Genomic DNA, 22,551 nt, shown 5'->3' on the forward strand with positions numbered 1-22,551 from the left:
CTGTGATGTACATTAATGTTACTATTATGACGCTAAATTATGTTCGGGCTAATATGAATCTCATTAAATGTACTTTTGAGTTTACTTTTACAAGAACTGTGGCTGGCTCCCACCAATGTATGATGAAGCTCAACCTTCTACCGATACAAGGCGTGCCACTGCTTTCCTGGTTAAAATATTTTGCACAGCAAATACATAAGCTTAACACGCAACGAATTGTGTGCTTTTTTATCGGGTCAATGCAAGTAGCCAAATCACAAACTGGTTCATCTGATGTTGTCATACCAGTACGTTCAGTTGATCTTTTACACTTTCTAAAGCAGTGAACAAGGTTGTAATATACGCAGCTCGGTATGTCACAACAAATACAAGAACAGAAATTGCGTAAAATATGAGAATGGCAGAAGCATGATGAATGTATGTAGCCAATAAGAATATCAGAGCAGTCTCAATTCACCATTTTTGTGGCAAATAATACTTTATAATGAATAAAGCTGTAGATCGAGCAATGCGCTGGTATACCATAGATATATATAATAGTATCTATGGTCATTCTGTACCGCAGTGGGAAATTTCGTGAGTTGCAAAATTAGCTCCAAGACCAGCGGGTTTCAAAAGCGATAACTCAGACTGAGTCCAAAAGGTAACTATATCCTCGCTTAATTAGAGCTTATTCCTCGAGGCCAGGGAATTAAATAACTTTCATAGGTTTCAGGAGATATATAGGCCCAAGATTCCCGTGAGATCTAAGGCCGCCAAGTACAGTCAAATTGACCAAATTATTGTTCAGTGCTGGTCTCTTCTGTGCTTTGATGTACATGTTCTATATCAGAGAGTACAAAGACAAGCAAAGTGTAGCAGAGTACCTGAAGAGTGACCAGCTCAAGGAAGATGCCAAAAGAATATACGGCATCAAAACCGCAAACGATAAATGAACTATTAACTGTCTGAAAGTGTTTGTGTTGTCGTGAAGATATTGTGTTCGTGCTGTGATAGTGCAGAAGCCTGTAATTACGTTACAATAATATAGCCTTAAGGTTGCCCAGAGAGGCAGTGACCCTATTGAAACCTTGTGTACAAGGAGGTACTAATGATCTTTACCCTGGACATGCGCACTGAGTCCAGCCATATCTACGGTGGCCCTGAGGTACACACCTACTCCATTTTTCATTTGTGGTACATTTACTACTACGCTTCTGCAGTTCACTTTGCAGTTCACTTTGCAGTTCGCTTTTGCAGTTCTCTTTTGCAGTTCTCTTTTGCAGTTCAACTATGCTTCTGCAATTCGCTTTTGCAGTTGACTTTTGCAGTTCGCTTTTTCAGTTCGCTCTGCTTTTGCAGTTGTCTGGCTTCTGCTCAATCACATGTGCTTTAATAAGAAACAAGTAAGAGAATGTTATTATGTAGCACTAATAGCTAGCTAGCTAGCTATGTCTCTGCTGTGTCTGTCTGTGTTTAACGTTTATCATGGCACATTAATCTACACAACAACTCAACGGTATAGCCTATAGGGTAGGATGTATGCAGATATTAAATACCCCAGATCTCTTGATAAAATACTTTTACTCGTGGAGACCCTACAAATTAAGCGTTCAAACACAGACTGCAGAGATATTAGACACACAGCTATAGCTAGCCAGCATAATATTCTCTTGCCTGTTTCTTATTAAAGAATTAAGTTGCAACAAACTAATTATTATTGTTGTTTATGGTAACCTGTTTCTACAGGCTTGCCACATGAGTTACTATGGGGAAATTAGATGTGAGGATTTTCCTTCAAAAAGTCCCTAATGTGCTCTATATAATTTTGTCGGTTAGACCATAGATAGAGTAGAAGAGGGATTGGAAACGGAAGTGATCCACGTGATGTTTTACAATGAAGTCTATGTAGTGGCTCTGGGACCATCCGTGTATCTCCTCATAACTCCCGCAAAAGCCCGGGAAACTTATTGTGTCCAAAGCATACATCTCAGAGCTACCCCCATTACTGAATCATATGCCCCCTGATAGTAGGTATCAATTGGAAAAAAAGAAAATATAATCTCGATTGTCGTGAAGTAGCTAGAGGCTAGAGGTACACAGAGCGCTTTTTCATGCTTGTGTTCCTATAGTACCTTTGATATAGCTAAGGCTTTGTAACTAAATAGTGTCCTGTGTCCCAAATGGCCTCAAGTATTAGAGAAAGTTGATGTTTAGCAGCAGAACTGCTCGTGGACTTCTTACAGAGAGCAAAACAATTCTCATGAATTATTCATGTTTAGCCCTCGTGTTAAAAAAGTAAGCCTCGATTAAAACCGCGGAGATACACGGATGGTACTTCGAGGGTACTTCCGTTTCCAATTCCTCTTCTACTCTATATATGGTTAGACTAAGTATGTTGATCATGTTGTGCTTTTTCTTCCCACACGAGATTCAGCACAACCATCCTCATGTAGCTGGAGCTTGTTTAACTGGCATGCTGGAGCACTGGTTGACCCAGACCGACCCTCCCCCCTCCTGGTCCGCTCTCATTGAGGCTTCCAGATCCCCTGCTCTTGGTCGGGGGGACATTGCCAGTGAGATTGAGACTAGGATCACTACCACACCATAGACAAGTGGACACATGAATTGTTCAAACAATAACTATCTTAGTATTTATACAGTTCCTCTCTCAGACTTGAACACATGCAAGTACTGTGTATAGTATTGGTATAGTGTAGTGATTGTTAATTTGTATGCAATATCGTTCGTTTATTGTTGTTATGTACAAATCTTTCATATTTAGTTTTCATAGATGAACTGAACAATGTCATGTACATAGTGTTCAAAAAGTATATAAGCTAGTACAGTTATATTAGTATACAGCTCTGTGCATGGAACCTCTCTATAACAGACACCTTTGGGGAACAATGTTTTGGCCTTTATACAGAGGTGGCCTTAATTTGTTGAGAGGTTGTTAACAGAGGTTCCACTGTACATACATGAACTTAAACAAATGATCAGTGCATGTCTATAATACAGGTGAGGGTGCAGTCATGCAGTGTTCAATGTCTGCCTTGTAGCAGAACAATAGCAGAATACTTAGTATTAGCATAATAGGGGTGTCATAAAATATACAGGCATGATCATGAGAAAATCAGAAACTGAACATCAAGTGATTATACTAGCTAGTTTCCAATGGACTCTCCAATAGTAGTAGAAGTAGTTAAACAGGGAAGTCTCATCAGCAGTATCTTGCTTGTCTTCCTGAGAGCCGTGCGCCGTTTGGTAAAGATCATTAACATTATCTTGTAAAAACCTTGTACAAGGAGGTCCTAAATGACCTTTACCTTGTTAAGCGCATTCCCTGACATGCGCACTGATGCACAAACAGTGTCTCCAGGATCATCATTATAGCCAAGACTGAAGACATCGCTAACAGTTAAACTTGCCCTGAGGCTGGTGTGTTGCAGGTGAACCAGTACGGCAGGATCAGAGCCACAGGTGTGCTTACAATGACAATGCATGTATCTATAACTATTATGCTTATAAGTTATTGTGTGTGGGAGGGAAAATAAACAGTCAATACGTACATGAGAAGATCAGAAACTGAACGTCAAGTAATTATACTAGCTAGTTTCCAATGGACTCTCTATCTCCAATAGTAGTAGTAGTAACATTTAAACAGGGAAGTCTCATCAGCAGTATCTTGCTTGTCTTCCTGAGAGCCCTGCGCCATTTGGTAAAGGTCATTAACATTATCTTGTTAAACATTCCCTGACATGTGCACTGATGCACAAACAGTGTCTCCAGAATCATCATTCTAGCCAAGACTAAAGAGATCACTAACTTTCCTTGAGTGAACCAGATACGGCAGGATCACAGCCACATGCAGGTGTGCTTACAATGACAATGCATATCTAGCTAGTCACACCTTTGTTCATATGGCTGCCTACAGAATGAGAAGTGTGTGTATGTCTATATTGGATACTTACAACCAGGTACATGTATAAATACTGTTTGTGATTGCCAGTTTGTAGCTAGTTTTGACACTAAATAAACATGTGTGTTTTGTCTGTTTGGGTTCTAGCTATTACATTTATAGAAAGCATCTTTCAACACAATGCAGTTTACTAGTGCGTGACTGTATATACTGTTAGATGATATTAGTATATTGGTGTTTCCTATAATAGCTGTTTGTACTTGTTTCCTGTCTTTGTATGTTCTACGTGATAAATTTCTAGTTATTACAAGCATCTTTCAACACAATGCAGTTTACTAGTGCAGTGACTGTATATACTGTTAGATGATATTAGTATATTGGTGTTTCCTATAATAGCTGTTTGTACTTGTTTTCTGTCTTTGTATGTTCTATGTGTGCTAGCCCAGTTCTGTGCTGTTCTGTGCTATATATGACTTGATGCTACATTGATATACCTGTTACTACAAATAGTATCATCACAATAATTATAATTATTATCTTACTTGTGTTTGCAAGGATGTGATTGGAGACACCATCACTGGCAGTGGCAAGACACTAACCTTTACCCTCACCATTGTACAAGTCTTGTCAAATAATCGTGTAATAGCTTCAATTGCATGTGGGTAAATATTCGTTCCAATGTTCAACGACGAATATTTTGCCCCCCGGAAATCAACAGCTATATATATATAAGGTCAGGTATGTGCTCCTGATACTGATAGTTCATTTCTATCATTAATTTATAGGTGCATGATAATCAAACCATTATTTTGCCAACAATCTTGAACTACTATACTGCATGTAGTACACTCTGTCCTACATGCTATATACCTGGTGTTCAAGTGTCCTAATTGAACAGCTCAGCTCAGCAAAATTTTAAAGTATAATCGCATTCATGACACTATCCAATCTACCATAGAATCCAATATCAACATTGACAAGTTGATAACATGCTCCCTTACAGTTTACAACAGCGTTGGGCTATACTATACTTACTTTATGACTCTGTGAGAGTTGTGTTAGAATAATACTGTACACTTATGACTTAATCAGATTAGTGTTAGTTAGTTTCCATGGTTTGGTGTTATAGAATGTTTATTAGTTAATTATCTCTGTACAGTTTCCTGGAGCAAAGCCTCCCTTAGTCTTTTGTTTTGTAGACAATAGTTCTTTGTTGTGAAGAGGCCCTGCGCGTCTCTCTGTACCATACCCTGCATGCATGTTCAGTTCTGTCAGTTGTCCTCGTTACTATCATTGTTATCTAATTGTGTTGTGAAGCTAAACTAAACTCAAAGATACACGCTGTACCGCTGGTGCTTGTTAAACACTCTCATCAACAAGTTGTTGTGTTGTTGTGAGGTATACATTGTGTGTGCTGAATGATAGTCCAGAAGCTTTTAATGACTTTATGGTGTTGAGTGTATCCTGTGTCGTGTGAAGTATGTGTATACTTAGTCTCCTTCACTATAACCTCCCCTGAAGAGAACTTCCCTGATGAAGTGTGGCCTGGGATCGAGGCTAGTGTATACTAAGAGTTCATTGCCTAGTCCCTGATGTGTTAGCCTTGAGGTCACTGCATGTATACTATATCTTACCTATTACTATCTCTTACCTTTAGACAAGACTTCTTATGGTCATTCACACGAGTTAGAAAAATTAATGATAAAATCTACTGAGAATTGATTATTATAGCTAGTATTTGTAACGCATCCCATCCATTCATGTGAACAATAATTATTTGTCAAATTGAGTATAATAATTATTATGGTCTCCACTGAGAATCGAGTATAAGTGCCACATGAATATGAGCTGGTGTTGGGTTGCAGGTGTGTGCATTGTTGTCATTCTTAGGTGTTGGTGGTTGGTTTTAGTGGTTCCCCATTGTAAATATATGGCATCCTTTCCTGTGTGGTGTACTGATGTGACCATGTTTGGTATACTATAGTAGTGTGTAGTGACCAACGATGATTTGACCAATCATAATTACTGTCAGTCTGAGTGTTGCGTAGATCTATATAGAGTTGGTGAGAAGCTACTTTATACAAGAATCAGGTAAATTGCTAATAATTATGTGCAAGTGCTCAATCAATCATGGTTTTGTTACTGCATGATACTAACTTTCATTATCTGAAACTGGATGGCTTAGATGACCAGTGCATGGGTTCAGATAATCCGTCTATAATACGATGTACTTGTTGCACACCTGTTGTTCGAATATCAACAGTTACATGGTCATACTATACAGGTCTGATCAGGAGTACATTGGTCTGATCCATCCCCTTTTGAGACTGAGCCGTCACCATTATAAGGTGATCATCATTGGCACTTGGTATGAATTTGCTCACCAATCCTCTCCCTTGAGTCAACGCACACTTTGTGAATCTATTGTGTATTAATGAGCTGTGGCTGCTACTGATGATATTGATCGTATGCAAGCCTTGAGTAAGCTAGTGAGGTTACAGAGACATTGGAAGCAAGTCACTGTCTGAAATGAGGTTAGTGCATGACACCACTGTTGTTTCACTGTTTATGTCAGCTATTAATATCAGCTGGCGTGGTTACAAACACTATATACGGCTATTGTTTATCGTATATTTTACCACAACATTATCACATGCACACCCAAACACTAACTAATCAATGATGGCTGCACTCATCTTATCTCCCCATAGTGACAACCTTGCTAAACAACTCTACTTGGCTAGTTATAAAGGCCGTGACCAAGAAGTGCTTGAGCTGCTAAAGAGAGGAGCTCCACCCAACAACAGTGACTACTACACTAGAGAGCATAGTGGATACACTCCACTACACAGGGCATGTATTAACCACCATCTCCGCAGTGCACAACTACTCATCAAGTTTGGAGCCATTGTAGCTGCTACACCTAAGGGTGGTCGGACCCCCTTACACTGGGCATGTCTCCTCAACAGTGAGGCCACTGCTAAGCTGTTACTGGAGCACCACTGTCCCACAGGTGAGCCTGGATGTTAGTCCAGCTGTGTCAGTAGGTGTCTGTCATCTTGTCCAGGTGTGTGGCAGTGCCGCCATTGTAGCTAGCAAAGCTTCACAGTAGGTACATTTGAGAAGTCATTGTACAATTCATCTAATTATTTAATGGTGCATGGCCACTATATGTAACGTACTTACAAACACTTTTTAGCATGTTTCATTGTCTGGTAGGTACAGGGTTATCCCACCATGGAAATACAAGTACAGCTGAAAAATTTGACAACATTATAAGTTTAGCAACCAGATTGAAAATTACTGTTAATGACGTGTACGTACTACTATCTATTATAGTATCTATATTGTATGCAAGCCATAACATTGTAGACATTGGCGAATTTATATTCCCTTACCTTTTATTATTATTTTAGAGATATTTGCCAAAGCATCCAAATATTTTGTCATTGGTTTGACTTGTTTGTATGTTGTGTCAATGTCTGGGTGAGTGCTAGCACACAGTAAACCACATGTACTGTCAGTTCATGTTCTCCTGTTCAACCAACCATGCAGATATCAAGAACAACGATGGACAGACTGCTGCAGATATGGCCAGATTGGGGGGGCACCGTGGCTTGGCTAACTATGTGGAGGGGTTCCAGCCTGGACCTAGAGGTGAGTTGACCATCAGCTGTTGTACACAGTAGTCAGTAGGTATCTAGTGAGTTGCATGGTCAGTACAGCTAGATCAGTGGTTTCCGTGTGATGCCGTTCATACACCTTCCATATAATTATGTTAATTAAATCTCATGCAGTTAATTAGTGATCAGTTTCTTTGAAGGTGCATGTTGGGAATGTATTAATTTTGTAAATAGTGTAGTCCCAATGTCTCGATCTAGCAACATTTGCATCCATAGTTTATTTTATTACCCTCCGGCAGTTTACTTGTACAGTGCAATACCACATGCAGTGTATGAATAGACAATGACAATGCCTCAGATATACCTTCTCAGTACACTCCATAATTATACTACATGAGCCCCTTTGGCTTTAATACTTCCTTTTCTAACTATTATGTAGATGCTCTGTCCTCGTACCCAACACTGGAACAGCTGAGTCAGTTGGAATGTGACCAATGGCTTCAACTTGGTTTTCACTTGGGATTGGGCAATGACCAACTGGAAACCATAAAGAAGAGCCAACATCCCACAGCAGCAACTCTCCAGGCAGCCAAAATCAAGGATATTGACATGCAGTGGAAAGATATTGTGGAAGCTCTAGTGAGCATTGGAGAGTACAAGTTGGCAGAGAGTGTGTGCACTCAGCAAGGTCAGTAAATGATTGCTCCTGTTTTATTACTAACATTCTTGTATGGAAACTACTCCGTACTGCAAGCTTGTGTAGACTTTTTTCTCTTTTGCTGTAGAGTAAACAACCGATTATCATTTTCGAATACTTGTTCTCGAGGACAGCAGCTCAGAGCACTAAGTGGAGTGACAAGGCTAAACATTCAACTATTCTAGTTTCAACATAGCCACGATTTTTCGAACTCTCTCTCTCTCGTATTAACAGAAGGCTCTAAACAGCTAGCTAAAATGCATGACCGTAATCTACAACAAGTAAACTATGTACAGCTCTGGTTCTTACTAAGTTGCAGTTGTACGTCATGCTACACTGGAAATTATAAAGAAAAGGTATTAATCGTTCGGATTTTGATGGCACTACTGCACTTTTTCAAGATGCCTCCATTGTCTAACGGCTTGCAGTCAGACCTCGAAACCAGAGCTGTACATACACTTTACTATATAGTTGTAGATTACAGTTATGCATTGTAGCTAGCTGTTTAGAGCCTTCTGTCGATACGAGAGAGAGAGAGCGAAGATTCATGGCTATGTTTGAACTAAATCTGTTCCAATAGTTGATTGTTTGGCCTTGTCATGATCACTCCGCCGAGGAAGCTTTTTGCTGATCGTGGGTTCGGACTTGAATAGAGCCTTACCTAGTCTATATACCTATATGTACTATCAGCTTAGTGCTCTGGGCCGCTGTCTTCGAGAAAAAGCTTTCGAAAATAGAAAATAGAACATGTTTGATAATCGTTCGTTTACTCTATTCGTCTGTATTCATGTCTGCACTGTACAATGCAAGTAAACTTAACAATTGTATGTTGTCTTAATTAATGATGCTAACAATACCAACTGCAGGGGAAGGTGAGAGTGCTCTGTCAGTGAGTGCATACTATGGCTGGCTGTACTGTGTCAAGCGTCTTGTGGAAACTATGGGCCTCAATCCTAAAGGTGAAAATGGTACCTCAAGAAAAAGTTTCATGTTTACTCCTATAGTTAGACTGAGCCCACAATAATCGCTTATCAACATGATCAAGGCTCATTTTGGATAATATTATAGTTATTATGACTAATAACTAACTGGGGGCTCAGACAAACAAAAAGCAAATAAGTAGAGCTTGTCTATAAGAGTGAAAGGAAAAAACAATTTCTTGAGGTACTGTTTCGTCACAAATACCGTATATGCTTGATCAGGAGCCGCGGCTACTAACATTTTATTTTGCTGGAAGAGGAGGTACAATTCGAGAGAGGCCACTGTTCAAGAGCAGCGTTTATTCAACAACCTTTACATGTAGTTTGTCATCAAAAGTTAAATTCTTTTCAACAACCTTTAGTTTGTCATCAAAAGTTCTTTTCACCTGCATAAACTTGAACTCTGCCATGAGAAAGTCTTTGTGAAGCACTAACAAGCTGCTACCTGTAACCAACACATATAGCTAGCTGCATGCTAGTATTAATAATTTTTTTGGCTGCCATGTTCACTGTTCACTGAGGCTACTATTTGAGTGCGGCTCTTATACAAGCGCGTCCTCTGATCGAGCATATACGGTACTCCCCTCCAGGTTCAAGGTGTTAGCAATAACAATGCTGATAGTAACCTAAGAAAGGCAATGAATAACATAAGTGATAATCATCACTATAATGTTATTCGTTGCAAATTTCAGGTTTCCCAGTATATAATTATACAACCTGACTGTGGTTTTGACGTAGACCTATTATAGTTTGAAGTGGAGTTGCGTACTTTTCCTAATGAAATAACGAGGAACAGCAACTAAGGTAACCTGCAAAATTAGTAGTGCTGTATCTCAATTGATGAAATTTACTCCATGCTCTCCCCCTTTGCAAATCACAGCTTGTTAGACTAGATGCCTCTTTCAGAACACTATCAAGGATCTTTACTAGTGCAGCCATACATTGTGACAAAGCAGTAACTGTGTTCTTGTCATCTGCTTCAATCTTGCCTTATTAGTCTCCTGCCAAACTCCTTGCACCTTGAAACATCTATCACTGTTGAGATTTAAGTCTGCCCGAGCAAAAACTGTCACAATAGTTTCTCACAGATATCGGTAGTCGAGCGTAGGGCCGGCGGTATAGTGGCTGCTTCTGAGAGAATTATCAAATGCCACCTGTAGTTCACGTGATGGAAACACGCATCTGAACCAAGAATGCTATGAATATCATTACGTTCCCAATACATTTAGGAAGTCCCACGCCCATCGCAAATCCTCTAGAAAGGGGTGAATCAGATTGACTTTAATTGTTCTGAGATTGAGAGAAATCTTCTCTTGGTATACCAGCAAAGAGTGTAGAGTCTAACTTGTAGTCTAACTAGCTATACTCACAAAATTGATTAAAGTGAACGTGATATTTTAGCTATGCAATGCTCAAACTCTCTATCGAGTCAAAATACCCTTGTGCAAGAACTTCGTATAGCAATACTTTCCCACCCCCTAACCAAAGATCAACGCTAATAATTATTACTGTAATATTGTTACTAGTGTGATAGGTTGAACCAAAACTTTATAATTATGTCCGACTTTACAACATCGATTTTGTAACTGTATTAACTACGTAATCATATGTTTGTTAAAAAGTTTTAACCGAAAGTCAAGAGCACAACATCTCAAAGAAGAAAAACAATACAAACTAGTGGGTATAGTATGAAGTACTGTATAGCGGGAATTTTCGCGAGTGCAAATTTTCACTATTTGGCTCCAGAGCCCTCAGCAGAAATGTTCGTGGGTTCTAATATTTGCATTTTCAATGCCAAGAAACCGCGCCCACCAATAACTTTGCGTGTGAAATACCGGGTGCGTGGGTATTTAATTTTCGCATCTTCTGTCTACCCTCGAATAACTCACCTCACAAAAATTTACGTCGTAAAGGCAGTAATTGCACGTCGTCATTAACGACGTTCGAATAACGGCTGCGGCTAATTTTTTTACTGAAACTGCAGCTAAAAGTGTCCTTAAAACTGCATCACAAACAATTAACAATCAATAGTATGGCTACTCGTGCAATAAGGGATTAATAGCACTCATAACAAGCACTGGCAAGGTTAATAGCACTCGACGTATAGCCATACTTATTGTGTAAGGCATACTTAATAATGAGTTATAATTATCCTATTTTGCTATACGCACTATTAGAGGTTTCAAACACTATAATGAACCAAAGCATGTGGTGTATGTTCAAGCATGTTGATCCAAATAGTAAGTGTTTATCAGTGCTGTTAGGTTGTTGATGGTGGTCTTCCACAGAGCCAGTCAACAAGGCTGGTGACACCCCACTCTCTCTAGCCTGTGCTAATGGCCACTTGGACACTGTAAAGTACCTTGTGAACCAGCATCATTGTGATCCTAAAAGTAAGCATTGGTACATAATTATGGTACATCAATTGCTGCATCACTCAGTACACTCGTACATGTACAGGTACAGTCAACAAGGCTAGTGACACCCCACTCTCTCTGGCCTGTGCTAATGGCCACCTGGACACTGTCAAGTATCTTGTGAACCAGCATCATTGTGATCCTAAAAGTAAGCATTGGTACATAATTATGGTAGATCAATTGCTGCATCACTCAGTACACTCGTACATGTACAGGTACAGTCAACAAGGCTGGTGACACCCCACTCTCTCTGGCCTACAAAAGGGGACACTGGGAAGTGGTCAAGTATCTCGCCATCACTCATCACTGTGATACAAAAAGTAAAGTTTGTTCATTGGTTGTCAATGAATGACCTGTTGGTTTTATCGCACTATTATTCTATAGAATTGCATATTATTATTGATACCGTAGCTGTAAGTTTGGCTCTATTATTGGCAGTTTTTAATGCTGCAGGCATAATTATTATAAGTGCAAATGATGTACTGAGACTGACTATCAAGCTAATTGCATGCCATTGGTAATCTTTAATCCATGATTCGCCAATCGCTAAATTTACCCGCCTAAGTTATAGCCTATAGCATGATATATATAGTATACTATGGGACAGATTGAGGATTGAGGAAAAGTTCCACTTTTCTGGATCTCAGTCAATACACAGATAAAGATTAACCCGAGGCGCGTAGTCTGTCTGTGTGTCTGTGTGTCTGTGTGTCTGTGTGTGTCTGCATGTCGCTCAGTTTGGCTTACCTGGTGATTTAGGCATCACAATTTGTACGTACGGAAACTTTAGCATTAAAACTAAGGCTTAATATTTGGCAGTATTGCAAAGAAGTCTTTGTTTCGCAGAAAAGGCGAGCTAAACCTAAAAAGCTTTTTGCGTACTACTAAACGCGGCTATTATTTGAAACATTAATTACCATAAGACCTCGATTTAAGGCGACCCTCCAAATATGTGACACCCAGGAGCTTCAGCAATTTTCTGACCTCTAAAAGTGAGCAATAGCTGCGTTGACAATTATTTTTTAATGTCGCGTTCTAAATAGAGGTAAATATAGCCACTCCCTAGCCTCGATTGTAGCCCACTGGAAAATCAGTGTTTGAATAGCAGACGATCTCTAATTGAAGCTGAAGAGCAAGATTTCATCCATTTTAAGCGGCCTAAAATCGAGGCAAGTAGACTCTATAAAGTTACCTCAAATTAGATGCGACCCTCTAAATATGCGACACCAGGGCTTCAATATAATTTTTCAACCTCCAAAAGAAGCGACCTCTGGCTTCGTAATTATTAAAACGTGTCGCTTTAAATCGAGATCTTACGGTAGCCCAGCTAGATGTGGCTATTATTCAAAACATAAACCAATAATTACTGTTTGCTTTGTGTGTTTGTGGAAAAGGATTGATACAATAGAAAGCTAGAATTGTGTCTGGTTTGTCTATGTTAGCTGACTGTGGGATCCTACTCAAGGAGCCATAGTGATACTTCTCTGCATGAGACTCCAGGCTTCTTTGCTTTGATCCTAGTCCATAGTGCATATATCTATCTATGTACCACTAAAACCCTGTTCTCAAATGTTTCAGCATGCCTCCAGTCTGGTTTAACTCCTGAGTTGTGCTAGACACAGTTAAGTCATACATGATATTCATCACTACATGCACTGTATTATATCACTCTTCTGGTTTCTTTATAATCATGTCATGTCACCAGGCGAGGGTTTGCACTTTAGTGCTCTAGTTATGATTCGAGGCGTAGCCGCACGAGGGATACGACTGTGTGTGTGTCTGTGTGTGTGTGTATTCCAGCTGTAACTGCTCAAATTGCTGAACGGTTGCAATGCGACGAAAACTAACAGCTTCTATAGGCTCTTAGCCACATTCTCTTGGATTTTGATTCGTGGATTAGCGCAAACTAAAGCTTAAAACAGCTAGCTAGCATTAGTAGCCATTTGTGAAATTGATCTCTTAATACAGGAATATTCCAATGATGTAATTGCCTGCAAACCAGTCTCCATACTCACTCAGGTGGAAAATTAGGTGGGAACAGGAGTATGAATGTATTCATAATTATACATTCCTGGTGGGAATTAGCTGCAAGACAAGGTAGTATTGTAATATAATGTGTGTGTTGTACTGTATTCTCACTGAAGCTTTATAGTACTGGTGCAGTACGTTCTGTGTTGTATCAAGGGCGTATTTAATAAAACACAAGTAGTCTATGTAGTATAGTACATGTATAGATTGTCTACAATTGCAAGGAATAACTTTGTCATCGGTATTGACTACATTGAGCGATATAGATCTAGTGTATGTTATCAGCAACATTTTATCACTTGGGTTCGTTCATGCACATGACCTTCACGTATCATAATTAACAGTTACATTAACTGTGCTATGAAAACAATACACTCACGAGGACAATGACACAGTGGCGGGTCTAGGATTCTTGAAAGGGGGGTTCCAGGGTTCTAAGCGGATCAAGGACCTAAAAAAATGGTCATACTTCTTCGAAACAGTGAGCATGCACATTAACAGACCGAATTTTTCCTAAAAAAAAGGGTCATCACTTTTTATAAGCAGTCTGCATGCACTACACACTGGAGAATTTTAGCCTTCATAGTCACTGAAACTGCAAAGACAAAGCTTCGCAGCACTAACAAGGACTAAAGGTAAGTGAGAAGTGCATGTGAAAGCTAGTAAGAAAAGAAAAACTTGCTAACGAGCCTCCCACTCACTTCTTTCTCAAAGGGGGTTCAATTAAACCCAAAGAACCCCCTCTGGATCCGCCACGAATAAACATAATCATTATCTATCTACATATTCACCTATACAATGTAAATACATGCAAGAGACTGAGTCGAGTCGCAGCCAGTAGGCTACTGGCTGCGAGTGTAGCTAGCTAGCGAGTTTAAGAGTATGTATCTCATGGTAAAGTTAAAACTAATAATTATGTGACAGACTCTGGGAAAACCAGACATTTTGAGCAGGCTAAAATGTTGGTGATTAATATACCAAATGATAGAACAAAGCATCGCCTACACAGTGATATGCTTAGTGTTCACATACCTAGTTTCATACCCGAGTTATGCGCATTAGAAACTCGAAGCCGTAAAATGTAGTATTTAGAAAAACGCCTCTAAAAGATTGCTCAAATAGGTAATAGTGAAAGTTTGGACGAAGCGTTTCGATGGAAAGAGTTGGATTTAGAGCATCAGATTTTACAGAGAGGTAGTAGAAGGACTGTAGATACTTATACATCAATAGCATTTTCTTTGAGATTTTACGCTGTAGGTACAAATTTAGCTATAGCTCAATACTAAATTCTGCTCCAAATGTATGGTTTTCCCAGAGCCTGTCACATATTATTAACATTTAGTAAGAAGTATTAAGCTTATAGATCTACATACACAGTATACAGTGTGAAGGCGGCATGATCTCAGTCATGGAATAATAATATCACTATTATCAGTACAGTTTGATCCCTAAAAACTCCATTCCATTCAATACCAGATGTCATCCACTGCCAGAAACTTGTCAGAGACTGAGTGGCTATAGGTAACCATGGAATGACTGGACAAGAGCCAGGAGAAACAGAGCTTTCATGAGCTTCATGAGCTTGATAATCATGCACGGGAAGCGAAGCCATCGTTGAGTAATAAAATTGAAAGGTCAAAGTTTGGAATATTCCTGTATTTAGTCGCTCCGATCTCTTTGGACACACCCTTTAATTATTCCTGTGGATGTAATGAGCATTCGCGCTCATTCCCCACGTGTGAGAAAATAATATCCAAGATCCAGATCCAGATCCTCCTGGCAGAATAATCTTTTTCTTGAGGGCCTGGTAAGCCACAAAACACTACCATATAACAACAATATGCATGTACACAAGTCTTTTCTTCTCAATAGATATCATATATACACTGAACTCCAGATCCTGGAAGAATCAATTTTCTTCTTTCTTGAGGCCCTGGTAAGCCACATATAAGTAACAACAATAGATGCATGTAAATAAGTCTTTTCTTCTCAGTGAGTTTATATAGATAAGCTAACTTTAATGTAAAATTCATTATAAACACTTGAGCGAAAGCATAACATGGCGAGAGGCATTAGCAAGCGCACGCTTGCAACACTTGTTATTTTTAGTGATGGCATTAATTTGAGAATAGTAGCCCATGCTGTAAATATTTTGATGTTTTGATTTAGTTTCCTTTCATCAGTTGATTGTTCACTTAAAATGTAAACCTTTGGGTAACTCCATTACTATTTATGGTTTCACGGTCGGAAAAGCAATCCACACCACAGAGGCAAATTATTCCTGCTTAGAATAGTTGACTAACCTCCGAATAAAGGACAGTTTGAGAGTTTTGTCCTCTGGTTGGAGGTTAATTCTTATCGAAGACTGTTTCAGCGTGCATATGTACAATTGACTCCTTCACACTCACAAGAATTGCTTTGGAGAAGTGCTGCTGGAGCTCATGCCAACTCAACCTGCTTTCACCATCCACCACCAACCCATTATTATATCTTGTTTGCGTGTTTCTTCCATATTATACTTACACAATTTCAAGTAGAATTGCATAAGACACCCACCCAGAATGATGAGTTTGAGCAAGTAGCTAAATGTTCAAAGCAGTTTAATGAGTAGCTAGTTAGACCAAAGGTTAGACTCTACTCTTTGCTGGTACCAAGAGCAGAACTTGTCTTATAATTATCTCCAAACAATATCAATGCCTACATGATACCTTGCCTTCATACCTTGCCTTCATTGGTTTGCTGTTCTTTGTGTATAGAGAATATATACTTGATATAATACAACTATCTGGAAATAATTTTTATGACCTACAATGTGTCCATCACATCATGAGTAACGAATACTTCTCACGTATTCAGTGAAACTAACTTTCCCTAGCTACCATGTTATTAACTAATGATTGTATTTTGTGTCACTCACTGTCTGTGGTAACTGCTATCAGTGAAATAGAACAATACATTATTATACTATAATTATAGCCACCTCTATGGGGTGCCAAATGTTTCAAAATTAAAAAAATTGCCGTATTTATAATTATATCTATGTGTGTATTTATAAATCCATGTCCAGATATATAATATCTATACTCAGATTTATAAATCCAGATCCATTCATATATCCATGCTCAGATTTATATAGACCACACCCATATTTATATATCTATGTGTCCAGATTTATAAATTCACACCCATGCAGATTTATAAATCCATGTCCAGATTTATAAATCCACACCCAGATTTATATTATAATGCCAGTCATGTGATACTCATGTAATTAATAGCTAGTGCAAAGGTAGCCTCGAATCCACGCCGATTAAAATCGGCCTGGTCTCAAGGCTAGTGCAAAGGAGGCTGGAACCACTTGACCCCCACTTGCATAGCACGGAGGTGACCTAGCGTTCAATTGGAGACAGATTGGCCTGGGATTGAGGCTAATACAGCACTAGCCTCCTTCACAAGACCTCAAAAAGGAGGCCTGCTATACTGACTGCTTGTGCATGCGCAAAATTATTGGATAATTTCCCCGTAATGTTTCCCATTACACTGAATTTTTACCTGAATTATAATTATCCTGAACAACATAATTATACAGACAAAGAATACTCTTTATAAAGTCAGACACAGAGCTAAATAATATAGCTAGGTAGCTAGAGACAGAGCTGTATTGGTTACAGCAGCAATTTCTTTCTGATAGAGTCGACTTTCACTAAGATTAGTGTCAGATGGGCGTGGCCTATCCATATAGGCTATTGTCAGCCTTCCCTCCGATCAGAGGATTGTTATCCACACTGTTGCAGGCTGTGAGTCCTTTGTTAACATAGCAGGCTAAGGGTAGCTATTAGAATGCTATCACACGGGCTATAAACCTTCACAATCGCACTTCTATCCACTTTCTTCAATCCACTTCCGTTCGTTGTAACGTCATTGTTTTACTGAGCATTATACGATTTTTTTTTTTTTTTTTTTTCTTTATAATGTTTGATGCAGAGGAAGCATACAGGATATGACAAGGTAGCTAAATGAAGCTAATAATGAAGTCAGTCCATAACCAAAAAGTAAAGGTGCAGGTGCAGGTGTACTTAAGTGAAAAAAAGAAAAAAGGAAAAAATGTTAACTTATTGCTATAATTTTGACAGGGATAATTTAAAAGCAGATGGGCTAGGGCTACTGATAACATTTAGGGGAAGGGAATTCCAAATGGGGATTACGCTTACAAAAAAGGAATGTCTATGGGCTAGGGTTTTAACATATATGGTTTAAAAATAATTTGATTATGAGGGTGACGGGGGGAAGGGCGAGGATGGAGGGTGAAAACATTGGGAGATATTATAGTTAATTATTAAGTATATTAAAGCAGACTTTCAGTTTTTGGTTTTTCCTTCGAGATGACAGAGGTTTCCAGTTTAAGGAGGCAAGCAGGTCAGGGTATTCTGCCCTCCACTGCTTCGTTACAATTTTCCCTGCAAATTTTTGGACGCTTTCCAGTTTTTTTATATCTGTGTGGTGATGAGGGTCCCAGACTGCACCGCAATAGTCTAACTTAGGCAGAACAGCCGTGCGGTAGATCTGGTTCCTGATCTGAGGTGGTGATTTATGGAACTTGCGATAGATGAAGCCAAGATGTTGTTTGGCCTTCTTGCAGGTGTTGTGTATGTGACATGCCCATTTTAGATCATTATTGATAGTAACACCAAGGTACTTTACAGTATCACATGGGGAGATCCGATGGTTGTTTATATCTATATTCATTAGGATAGTGCGTGTAGAGCGAGTTATTGTAAGCAGTTTGGTCTTGGAGTGGTTTGCTGTGAGGCCGTGAGATTGCATCCAGGGGTTTATTTCATTGACGTCTCCCTGTAGGTCCTGAGTTTCAATTGTCGAGTTTATGGGCTTGTAGAGAAGGATATCGTCTGCGTATAGAATGAGTTTGGCATTGGTGGACAGGTTGATGTTAGCAATTGAGTTCATGAAAATGTTGAATAATAGCGGTCCTAAGATTGACCCTTGTGGGACACCTGAGGTCACTGCAACAGGGTCTGACATAGTTCCCTCCAGGACTACCCTTTGCTCTCTGTTGGTAAGATAGTCTTTTATCCAATGCAGTAGGTTGCCACAAATGCCTACGACTTGGAGAGAGGATATGATCTGTGGGTGGGGTACTGAGTCAAATGCTTTCTTGACGTCAAAGAACACAGTTGCCACTTGGTGATCATTTTCTAGAAGTTTGTGCCAGTCGTTAGTGACAGATAGGAGGGCTTCTTGAGTTGAAGATTTTGGTCTGAAGCCAAACTGGCAGTTTGACAGGAGCTTGTTTGAGTATAAGAACTTTGAGATTCTCTTGTGTACAATCCTTTCCAAAGCTTTTGAGATTAATGATAGGAGAGATATCGGTCGGTAGTTGCTAGGAGAAGTTGGATCCCCATCCTTCAGAATAGGAGTAACATTGGAGACTTTCCACAGGTCAGGGACTCTGCTTTGCTTGAGCGATCTATTGAATATCTTGGTGATTGTTGGGGAAATAGCAGTAGCAGTCCCTCGGATCATCTGGCTAGAAATGCCATCCGGACCGGAGGCAGTGTTTGGTTTGCAAGAAGATAAGAGATGGTGGACTTCCTCTTGGGTGCACTCAATGTCACTGAGTGAGCAGTTAGGTGTTGACATTTCCTCAGGAGTACTGCAGGATGCAGTTGGTGAGGTAAAGAATGAGGCAAATGCACTGTTCAGCATGTCAGCTTTTTCGAGCGAGGTTGTTGCTGTAGAATTATTGTTTTTCAGTTCAGCTGGTGTCCTGTTTTTTGACGGAGAGAGTTTGTTGTATGCTGACCAGAAATCTCTAGGGGAATTCAGTTTTCCTGCTAGGCACTTAAAGAATTTGGATTTTGCAGATCTCAGGGCAGCCAACGTTTTGTTCCGAGCACTGGTGTACTTGGACCATGCTAGCTCTGATTTGAGTAGCTTAGCTTGTTTGAAGAGTTTGAGTTTTCTTTTAACAGCATTCATGAGGTTGTTTGTAAGATAAGGTAGACGATGCCTGTGTTTGATGGTTTTGGATGGGATTGTTTTAGACATAGTGAGTGTAAAAAAATCTAGCCATTGTGTCCAGAGAGTGTTAACATCATCCGAGGGGAAGGACTCAGTAGAGAGACATTGAAGAATGGCCTTAGCTTCATCAAAGTTCGCTTTTTTGTATAGCCATATCTTGCGTTGGCGATTTTTGCTGGAGTGAGTGGTCATTTTATTTATTCTTAGCAGGACAGTGTTGTGGTCCGAGCCCGGCACAGGAGGTTGAACAAAGCATGAGATATCGGGTAGTTGTTCAGACACGTAGATATGGTCTATGAGTGTGGTTGAGGTAGTAGACTCCCTTGTGGGAGAAGTGACTACCTGCTTGAGGCCGAACTTGGTCTGAATTGAGCAGAGTTGTGAGTGGTTTGGATTGCTTATCAGATCAATGTTGAAATCACCAGTGAGTATAAGGTTACTTAGTTTTGGTGCTGATAGTTCTTCCAGTGAGGATTCAAGTTCATCAAGGTTTGACGAGTCTGATGATGGAGGTCTGTAGTATATTCCAAAGGTGATGGTCTTTCCTCTCAACTTGAGGTCAACTAGCAGTAATTCAATTCTGGGATGGTTTAGGTGAACTGTATTCATGACTGATTCGTGGGTATACATTGCACGATGATATCCAGAGTCCCCATTCTGGGGATTATGTGGCGCATGCGCAAACAGTGATACCAGGCCCTCTCTTCGAGGAAGAGCGGCCTGGGATCGAGGCTAATACAGCACAGGCTTGAAGTACATGATTGTCTAGTGACCTTAATTAGCTAAGGTCAACTGGTTCCAGCCTCCTCTGCAACCTATTAATCATGTGAGTATCACTTGACTGACATTATAATATAAATCTAGATGTGGATTTATAAATCTCTTGGCATCGATTTATAAATCTGGGCAATATAAATCTGAGTATAGACAGGGGCGTTTCTAGAGATTGAAGCAGAAGGGTGCTCAAAAGTACAGAAAAAAAATGGAGCCGCGCGCATAGCGCGCGCGATTTTACGCCCCCGCATTTATTGCGGCGTATCTTTCATACATCCAGCTCCTCCCCCATGCAGCCTTGCAGCAAAAAAGTACAGCACACTTCCCAAGAAAAGAGCGGCTCCTACTATTCTCCTCTAGAGCTTCTCTCTTCCATTCTAGTTCTGTTACTATGTTACTAGACAAAGCATCTAGCTACAATAATTTTTCTGTGTATCTTCTTGTAAATGACAATAATTATAATGTATAATGTTGTAGTTTGTAGCCCAGAGTAATCTATAGTACCGGTACTATAGCTCATAGTTCCCTGCTAAATACACTCAAATGGGATCTAATGCATGCATAGCGTGATAATAAGACATAATTATGAGTCAGTCATCTTGTAGGATCTCCATGCACTATTCTTCTGGGGTACATCCTAGCAAACTGGTCAATCACAATGGGGATGTCCAGTCATTCTAGTTTGCAAAAGTGAAGTTTTGATGACACAAAAAAAATGAATTTATATGGTGCTATATGGGCGAAATCCCAAGTGTCGCTTTAAATAGAGGGTCACCTTAAATCGAGGTTTTACGGTAGTCCCTTCTTGTGCCTATAAAGTTCTTAGAAAATGGTGGGCGTATTTTCACGAGGGTACGATACATGGACCAATGCATGTGCTGTTAACTTTTTTCTAGTGTCCATAATTTACTTGTATCCACAGTTGCAGTGAATGAGGCTGGAGACACTCCCCTCTCCCTTGAGTGTTCCCGTGGTGACCTGGAGATGGTCAAGGCTCTCATCAACAAGCATGTTGATCCAAATAGTAAGTGTGTATCAGTGCTGTTACGATGTTGATATTGGTCTTCCACAGAGCCGGTCAACAAGGCTGGTGACACTCCACTCTCTCTGGCCTACAAAAACAGACACTTGGAGATTATCAAATATCTCGCTCAAGAACATCAGTGTGACCCAAAATGTGCGTGTGCTGCAAAGTAAACTGTTAACTTTCTAGTGTCTGCAATTTGCAGTGGCGTAGGCAGAGGGGGGGCTGAGGGGCTAGAGCCCCCCCCCCCTTTTGTGCTTTATAAACTCTTGAATTACCGCGGTCTGTCCATGTATTTTGCATGCATAGTTACTAGAATGATGTCATTGAATGGAAATGTGGGCAGGGCCATCTAATGCGCATGCTGACTGCTGACAAAGAGTGATGATATTTTTTTAAGGTGTTAAGCTCTGGCCCTGCTCAAATAATTTGAGCCCTGCCCTTCCCAAAATCCTGGCTACGCCACTGATTTGCTTGTATCCACAGTTGCAGTGAATGAGGCTGGAGACACTCCCCTCTCCCTTGAGTGTTCCCGTGGTGACCTGGAGATGGTCAAGGCTCTCATCAACAAGCATGTTGATCCAAATAGTAAGTGTTTATCAGTGCTGTTACGTTGTTGATATTGGTCTTCCACAGAGCCAGTCAACAAGGCTGGTGACACTCCACTCTCTCTGGCCTGTGCTAATGGCCACTTGGACACAGTCATGAACCAGCATCATTGTGATCCTAAAAGTAAGTATTGGTACATAATTATGGTGCATCAATTGCTGCATCACTCAGTACACTCGTACATGTCAGCTAACAAGGCTGGTGACACCCCACTCTCTCTGGCCTACAAAAGTGGACACTGGGAAGTGGTCAAGTATCTCGTCATCACTCATCACTGTGATACAAAAAGTAAAGTTTGTTCACGGTTGTCAATGAATGACCTGTTGGATTTATCGCACTATTAAATTGCATTTTATTATTGATACCGTAGCTGTAAGTTTGGCTCTATTATTGGCAGTTTTTAATGCTGCAGGCATAATTATTATAAGTGAAAATGATGTACTGGGACTGACTATCAAG

General features: G+C 39.9%; 2 protein-coding genes and 1 long non-coding RNA gene across 4 annotated transcripts in view; all 3 read left to right on the plus strand.

Moving 5' to 3' along the window:
- Nucleotides 1-3,328: 3,328 nt before the first annotated feature.
- LOC135336154 (uncharacterized) lies at nucleotides 3,329-5,076 on the plus strand. 2 transcript variants are annotated; one of them, XR_010394770.1, is made up of 3 exons: nucleotides 3,329-3,462; nucleotides 3,763-3,853; nucleotides 3,917-5,076. It is a non-coding gene; the product is annotated as an uncharacterized LOC135336154 (long non-coding RNA). The 2 variants fall into 2 exon arrangements; XR_010394771.1 differs by having other exon boundaries at nucleotides 4,457-5,076.
- A 1,199-nt stretch (nucleotides 5,077-6,275) lies between these two features.
- Nucleotides 6,276-22,551, plus strand: part of LOC135335867 (uncharacterized) — a 32,399-nt gene continuing 16,123 nt past the window's right edge. The window contains exons 1-8 of the mRNA XM_064531493.1: nucleotides 6,276-6,435; nucleotides 6,613-6,914; nucleotides 7,457-7,558; nucleotides 7,964-8,212; nucleotides 9,088-9,180; nucleotides 11,490-11,594; nucleotides 11,662-11,766; nucleotides 11,834-11,938. Of these exons, the coding sequence (XP_064387563.1) occupies nucleotides 6,431-6,435; nucleotides 6,613-6,914; nucleotides 7,457-7,558; nucleotides 7,964-8,212; nucleotides 9,088-9,180; nucleotides 11,490-11,594; nucleotides 11,662-11,766; nucleotides 11,834-11,938 (1,066 nt within the window). The 5' untranslated portion in view covers nucleotides 6,276-6,430. The remainder of the gene's footprint in view (nucleotides 6,436-6,612; nucleotides 6,915-7,456; nucleotides 7,559-7,963; nucleotides 8,213-9,087; nucleotides 9,181-11,489; nucleotides 11,595-11,661; nucleotides 11,767-11,833; nucleotides 11,939-22,551) is intronic.
- Nucleotides 21,384-22,182, plus strand: LOC135336086 (putative ankyrin repeat protein RBE_0220). Its single transcript, XM_064531877.1, has 3 exons — nucleotides 21,384-21,483; nucleotides 21,532-21,636; nucleotides 21,970-22,182. Exons 1-3 carry the CDS (start codon nucleotides 21,444-21,446, stop codon nucleotides 22,101-22,103), a joined length of 279 nt encoding a protein of 92 aa, XP_064387947.1. The 5' UTR covers nucleotides 21,384-21,443; the 3' UTR covers nucleotides 22,104-22,182.

Source organism: Halichondria panicea, chromosome 5 (genome assembly GCF_963675165.1).
Source record: "Halichondria panicea chromosome 5, odHalPani1.1, whole genome shotgun sequence".
Lineage (NCBI taxonomy): Eukaryota > Metazoa > Porifera > Demospongiae > Suberitida > Halichondriidae > Halichondria > Halichondria panicea.